At 31.3% G+C, this 7,538-nt stretch overlaps 1 protein-coding gene across 1 annotated transcript; it reads right to left on the reverse strand.

Annotated features, from left to right (window-relative positions):
• Positions 1–1,510: 1,510 nt before the first annotated feature.
• On the reverse strand, positions 1,511–2,119 carry LOC112702494 (cyclin-dependent protein kinase inhibitor SMR4-like). Its single transcript, XM_025753546.3, has one exon. The coding sequence runs from the start codon at positions 2,019–2,021 to the stop codon at positions 1,797–1,799; it is 225 nt and encodes a 74-aa protein (XP_025609331.1). The 5' UTR covers positions 2,022–2,119; the 3' UTR covers positions 1,511–1,796.
• Between the last annotated feature and the right edge of the window lie 5,419 nt (positions 2,120–7,538).

The raw sequence follows: 7,538 nt of genomic DNA on the forward strand, positions 1-7,538 counted from the left end.
CACCTATGGAAGATGGGTCTTCCCCAAAAAATTCAATTTTTCTTATGGAGATCCTTCATGGCTCAATCACGGTAATGCAAGCTCTCCACCATCGTATAACCTCTATCCATCTTATGTGCCGGTGCTGCAACAGAGAAGAAGAGTCCATAAATTATTGTTTTTTTCCATGCCCAATTTCAAAAGAAATATGAAAAAAATGTAATTTACAAGAGGTCCTTGATGCTAGAGAAAAGGAACACTTTCATCAAGTTTGGAACTATCTCAAATTATTTTTTCAGTTAAGGGTTAATGATGCTCACCTCCTCCATCTGCATTAAAGCTTCTTCAAGAACTTGCTACAATCCACATTGAAGTGTTATTTCCTATTTTAAATTAAGTATTTCTTACTTTTTTAAATATGTTTGGGAGAATCCTAATTTTATTTGTACTAATCTAATAGTTGGGCTTTTTTTGCAATTCTATTCCTAATAAATAAAATTTTATCCTTGGAAAAAAAAAAGTTAACTAAATTGCGATTCCCTAGCTTCATTATTGAGGAGGGTGTTAGCTACCAAAAATATATAATAGGATCCCATAAGAAATTGTATTTTTCAGACACACATAATGTTAATTTGAAAGTAAAAATAAATGAATGAATATATAATTAAATAGCTCTTCAATAAATTTTGTATTAAATATTTTTATTTTAAAAAAAATTATTACGTTGAGATTTTTAAATCTTTTAAAAATAAGACATATAAATTTTATTTTAGATAAATTTATTATTTTTATTTAAACAAATAAACTTTAAAAAATGTGACACAAAAATTTATATTTTTTATATTTATAAAATTTAGACATCTTAATGTAATAAAATTTGTTTGAGAAGGAAAATATCATAAAATTTGTGAATATATTGATAAGAAGGAAGGGTAAACCGCGTTCAACCAAAATCAACGGAGCCAGAAAGTACAGAGTTGACCGTAGAAAAGATAAGGTTGAAGATAGATTGCCAGTATTGACTGCTAATTAATGCAACCGTCTTCTACCCTTAGGAAGAAGGTCCACCATTGTCATGTAAATGGAGAAATTCATAAGACTTTCAAGAACAAAGGAAGGAGATCGAGCTTTTATTTTAATTTATTCCATTCATTCATTCATCTTATGATATATTAATAATAAGAAGAGAAAAAAAAAATTAATAAAATGAACAAGAATATTTAATGATTCATATCACATTATCACTAATGTATTACAACATGAAAACAATAAAATAAAAATTCACATTTCCTCTTAAATCAACTAAAAGATTCTCGGTATAAAACACTTTTATCCAACCTCCATTATTTTTATGTCTTGAGATATGATTATGGTTTTGAATTGAATTTCGTTGACGATTAAAGGCTCCTTTGCCATTTATTTAATCAACTTTATTGTTTGTTGATTCACCAGAAATTAAGTAGTAACAATATACGATTGCAACAAGCACTACTGTTCATCAAGTAATGCAGCTTATAACTAAATAAACAAATTAACAACTTAATTGTTCAGAACTAAGAAGTCAGAACAGACATTCGCTTTTCTATTTTAGGGTAAACCAAATATACATACAAAAGGGGGAAAACAAAATCCAGTAAGGTAATATACATATATCACTCCTAAATTCTAATCCCTAATCCGTAATGATATTCTATTCTACACTACATAAACAAATTAATTTAGGAGCTAATCCTAGAAGCTAGAAAGGAGAAAAACAAAACAAAACAAAAACTAAGGATAGAGTGTAATAGAGAGTTAGAGAAAGTAATTAAGCTAATTTAAGGAAGAGGTTCAGTTGAAGTTGAAGAAGGAAGCATTCTGAAGATGAGTTCGAGATCAGGTGGTTTGAAGTAACCGCACTTAGGTGGGATCCTCTGCCGTTTGGTGTGCACTGCCGCCGCAGGCTTCTTCTTGGGAGCCGGAGGACATACCGTTGGCGCTGGTATCCGAGAGGCGGTGTGCCTTGGCGTCCGACAACCTTCTTCAATGTCCTTTTTCGCCATTCTTCTTGAGAGTCAAAATTGGAATGAGGGTAAGTTTGCTACTAAATCTAGCTATTTATAGCTAGCTGCTTGGGTTGCTTGCTAAGCAAGATGCAGAGTAGTTGCTGTATTATTTTTATTCTTTGAGTTGGTTGCACAAGCGTGTGGTGGAATTTACTGTCAACAAGGTGAACGAGGGATTGAGGGGTGATCCCCACGTTGGGCTTTTGGACTTTTTGGGTAACAAAGTTTAGTTTTATAAATTAAAAAAAAATAGTAATAAAAAATACGAAATTTGCCTTGCTTTGATCTTTCTAATTAAATATATTGAGATTTAAGATGGTAAATATTTGAGATGTTTTTTAATAAATAAAATTTTATTTACTAAAATAAATAATTTGTAATATTTTTACGAAAGTTAATGCACTTATTTCATTTGCATTTAATTTTATTTCGTTTACAGTGTAAATAAAATGCGTATATTATTATTTCTTTTATATTATGTGATGAATTTTTATAAAAATGTTACAAATTATTTATTTTAGTAATTAAAATATTTATTTTATTTATTTAAAAAAATTCCAAATATTTGAGTTATATATATATATTACTGAAATAATTATAGGATTGTGTGGGACCTGGAAAAGAGGGGCATTGGATTCTGATCGTATCAAAGGGAAAGGTAAGAATGACCTTTTGGGGGGTTTTAAATTTAGGCCACGTATTGGGTTTTGGCGGGAAATCATAGTTTTGGGTTGGATTGGTGTTACTGTTAGGTATGGGTAAGAAATGTGGAGAAACTGAGAAAGAATAGTTCACGTGGAAAATGACCACCGCTAAACTAACTTTGGCCATGAATATAACATCGGCAATGCTCCTTTTGAACAACCTGTGTACTGCTGAAGAATATTTTTACATTAGGATGATGAGGAAAGTGATAATTAATTAATATTATTTAAAGTCTTCAGAATATAATTAATGTAAAGTATATATATTTTGTTTTTAATTTTTTTTTTAAAATATTCTTAATATTTAGTTTATTTTTAATTTAATATTTTTTTCTTATATTATATTTCAATCTAACAACTCAAAGACTAAGAATAGCAAAAACACACATACCGGCTACCCACAAGAAAAAGACAAAACATCATGAAGAATTGAACTTCATTTGAAATCAATGTATTTTTTGTCTTTTTTTTTTTTGTTCATGAAATCAATGCATCTTTTTGTTTGTAGCGTTTGAGTTATATAGGCTTTTTGTAGGCCTAACTACTGAAAACTTTTAGCAAGCCGTGTCACTTTGTGGACCAAGTAACAATCTAAATCCAGTTGTAACATGGACCCTGAATATGTAGCTTCTGAAATGAACTAAACCAACAAGTGTAGAAAAGGTAAAAGCGAAAAAGATAAAACGGGTGATCAATTCAGGTAGCTTAGGATTGGTATATTGAACCCGACATGAATCGAACACGAAACCTTCTGATAGTAGCATTGCGCCACGGAAATGTGATGCCCAACTTTTTTAATTTATTGGGAAAAGCCCAACATAGATTTGGGCCATCGTTTTGGTTAAATATATTTTCCATATCGTAAATATTATGTGTGGTTCTCCAGCTCGTTTCATTGATGACCCAGCTCTTGTTTTCCATATTGTCAGACAAAAACTTATCCATACTTATTTAGTTATTTAAATAGATTAGTGGGCCAAATTCGATAGGTCAAGAATTAAAGTAGCGTTTGTTTTTGAAGACAGGATAACGAATGTTTAAAATGTATTTGGAGGCAGACACATAGACACAAAACAGTATAACACATTGTCTTCAGGACACTATTTTATAATTTTGTGTCTGCTCTTTTACAAAGGACAATGATGAACACGAAATTTAAAAAGGTGGACACGGATTTTTTATCAAAATTTTTTCTCTTTTTATCTGTAGATATTTTTATTATTCTACTATTATCTCTTCTTATTTTTTCTAATTTTAGCTTCTTCTCTACATCGTAATTCTTCTTTCTCTACTTTATGTTACTTTATTTATTCTTAATTTTGTTACTTTAATACCATTTTTATCTTATTGGTTCATAGATCAATTCTTCTTGTAATTTTCTGTACTCCTACGTACTCTTATTTTTTTATTAAATTAATTTGTACTTGATGTAAAAAATTTGGAATCACATGGCTATTTTAGTCATTTTGCATAATATCTTAGTTTTGTTCATGTCTATCCAAACATTACATTAGTGTCTTGTCCATCGTATTCAAATACAATACACAAAAAAAATTTAGTGTCTCCGTTCTATTATCTCTATCTTAGTGTCATGTCTTGTCCTGTCTCCAAAAACAAACGCAGCCTAAGATTTGAACTCTTGATATTTGTTTAAACGAACAAGTAAATTGACCAACTCAAAGTGGTTGGTTACAACCAAGGTTCTGAAATCGAACCGATCATCAAACTGCTCTAGTCACTGGTTTATTAGTTTATTGGTCCAACCGGTGGTTCAACCAAAAAAATTGTTTTAGAATGGAATAATAAATAAACTATAGATAAACATACTAAAATGTAATTATAGTCTAATATAAATTTTAAAATATCTTCAAAATTTAAAACACTACATAAAATATCATCAACCAAATCCATATGATCTTATCAAAATACAAACTCAAAAATTAAATAGTAAAAAAATATATCTAAATATTAAATGCCAACATGAAGACTTATCAATCATCAAATTTCACAAAAACTTGTTACAAATTTGCTTCGGTAGAATCATCTTCACCTTCATTTCTACCTTCTTGAGCAGAAGAATCAAGAGATGCAGCATAAAGACCATTACTACCACCGCCACTTTGATATAAATCAACATCAATATCACCTAATAAAACACACATGTTATTATTACGTTATAAACTAACAACATTCTAATAAATCATTAGAAAATAAACTATAATACTCACGCAATAAGTCATCCACATTATGATGCGGTATTTTACAACCACACTAACTAACTGGCAAGTGCACCGGGTCGTACCAAATAATACCTTACGTGAGTAAGGGTCGATCCCACGAGAATTGATGGATTAAGCAACAGTTATTGAGTGATAAGCTTAGTTAGGCAAGCAGAAAAGGGTTTTGAGATATTCAAAAGATTTAAATTCGAACTCAGAATATAAAAAGGATAGACAAATAAATAAGTTGGGAATAAAATATTGAGAAAATAGTTAAGGCTTCAGAGTTATCTTTTTTCCAGATTGATTTTTATTACTAACTAATTTAATCATATAAGATTTAATTTCATGGTAAACTATATGTGACTAGACCCTAATTCCTTAGACCTTCCTAGTCTCCTCTAAAATTCATCAACTGCCAATTCCTTGGTCAGTTAATTCCAATTAGAAGGTGAAGTTCAATTTCTAGTTTATATGCCAAAAGAATCCTAATTATCCAAAAATAAGGGGATTATATGTCACGTATCCCGTTAAATACAAACAATTAAAATTCAGTATAATATGTTTTCAAGCTGTTGTTCAAGTAAAGAGCTTTTCCAAGTTTTACAAGAACTCAATTAGAACATGGGTCATACTTCCGTTCCACCCATATTTATAAAATAAAGAACGAAAACAATTATTGAAATATAAATCAAGACATGAATTAAATTAAAAAGATCAAACGAATCAATCCATGAAAATAGACAGAGCTCATAACTTTAACAATGAAGGATTAGTTGCTCATGGTTAAGAGAGGAAAAATAAGGGTTCTGGTAACAATATGTGTGTCTAAATGTACAGAGTTCTCTAATGGAATCCCCCTAATGTAATCTACCTAATAGAAGAGAAGTCTCCCATTTTTATAACTAATCCTAATTAATTTAAAATCTAATATTTTAAATTAAGATAATATCTTTTCCTATTTTAAAGATCAAATTTGAATTTAAATCAGAATTAACTAACTACTCTGCGTTTTGTAACGTGTGGACCACTTGGCTTCACTGGATCTGCGCCTAACTTGGATGCTAAAATGGGGCCCAGAAATCACCCCTCAGCGTTTTCTGCGTTTCTGCACGTGGCGCATGTCACGCATACGCGTCAGTCACACGTACGCGTCGCTGGTCTTCTTCGCAAGTCACGCGGACGCGTCGGTCACGCGAACGCGTTGGTCACGCGTACGCGTCAGTCACGCGTATGCATCGCCATGGATACTTCCAGATCACACGCACGCGTCAAGCACGCGTGCGTGTCGCTCCTCGCAGTCATCTCCTTTGATTCTTGTACTGCAGAAACTCCGTCAAATTCCGCCGAATGCTACCTAAAATAAATAAAATTGTCCAAAACTCAAAATAGCATCCATAGTGGCTAAAATATAATTAATTCTTAATTAAACTCAACAATTTAAGTGCAAATTCACTAGGAAAGGATAGACAAGATGCTCACGCATAACAACACCAAACTTAAACTGTTGCTTGTCCTCAAGCAACCAAAACTAACATAGGCTTAGGATGTGAATTTGCATGAGAATGAGAGTTCGATTAAGCTCATGTCTCTTTTTATAGTGGGGTTTATAACTGTAATCTTGAATAGTTTTGACATTTCACTCTCCTTTGAATCAGAAGGATGTCATTGTCATTCAGAATTAGAATCCGGATAATATTATGAATTCTCTGATCTTTATATTTCCGTTTAATCCTTGAATATAGCAGAATTTATTTTAAATTATTTTTCTTTGGTACTTTGGACCTTGAGCCTAGCTGTGACTTTAAATATTTTGTCTCAAGAGTTACTTGACACAGAAACACCACAAGCACTTAACTGGGAAACTCTCTTTGAGTTCTGATTTTTCTTTCAGTTACTCCCAGATAGTGGTGCTCAAAGCCTTTGGCATACTCTGTTAAACGCACTTGGTCTCGACTCTAAGTGTTCTATCTCAAGGATTACTTGACACAATCACACCACAAGCATATAACTAGGGAAACAACTCTTTGAGCTTTTAATCATATCAGACCTCCCTAGTCATTGATGCTCAGAGCCTTGGACCTTGCTTTTATTTATTAATTATTATTTAATTTTTTTTCTGTTTCTTTTACTTCAAGGAATAATTTTTTATTTATTTCAGAGAAGTCATAATAATTCTCTAAATTCCTATTCCTTATACATCAACATCTCTTGATTCAAATTCAAATATGCACTGTTCATATCATGCATTCAAAAATCACAGAAAATAACACCACATTTAAGTAAATAAGACTATTCTTAAAATTAAACTCAATTTCTCATGCAATACATCACTTCTTTTTTTAGATTCAAGTTTAGTGAGTGGTACATGAAACATCTTTTCAGCAATTAAAAGAAAACTAAACTAGTCCTAAAATTCTAACTAATAAAGGATCATGAAGCAAAATAGCAGAAAACCGGAACATAACATAGAAAAATAGGGGAGGAATAAAAAATGAAAGGAACTCAACCACCTTAATTATCCTAGTGGTCAATTTATTCTTTAGATTGTGCTCCTTCTGTGAAGATGATTTGCCTCCCTTTTGTGCTAG

This window comes from Arachis hypogaea, chromosome 7, assembly GCF_003086295.3.
Source record: "Arachis hypogaea cultivar Tifrunner chromosome 7, arahy.Tifrunner.gnm2.J5K5, whole genome shotgun sequence".
Taxonomy (NCBI): Eukaryota; Viridiplantae; Streptophyta; class Magnoliopsida; order Fabales; family Fabaceae; genus Arachis; species Arachis hypogaea.

Bases quoted from the DNA above. Each gene is read 5' to 3' on its own strand.
- LOC112702494 (XM_025753546.3), bottom strand. From the start codon at position 2,021: ATGGCGAAAAAGGACATTGAAGAAGGTTGTCGGACGCCAAGGCACACC.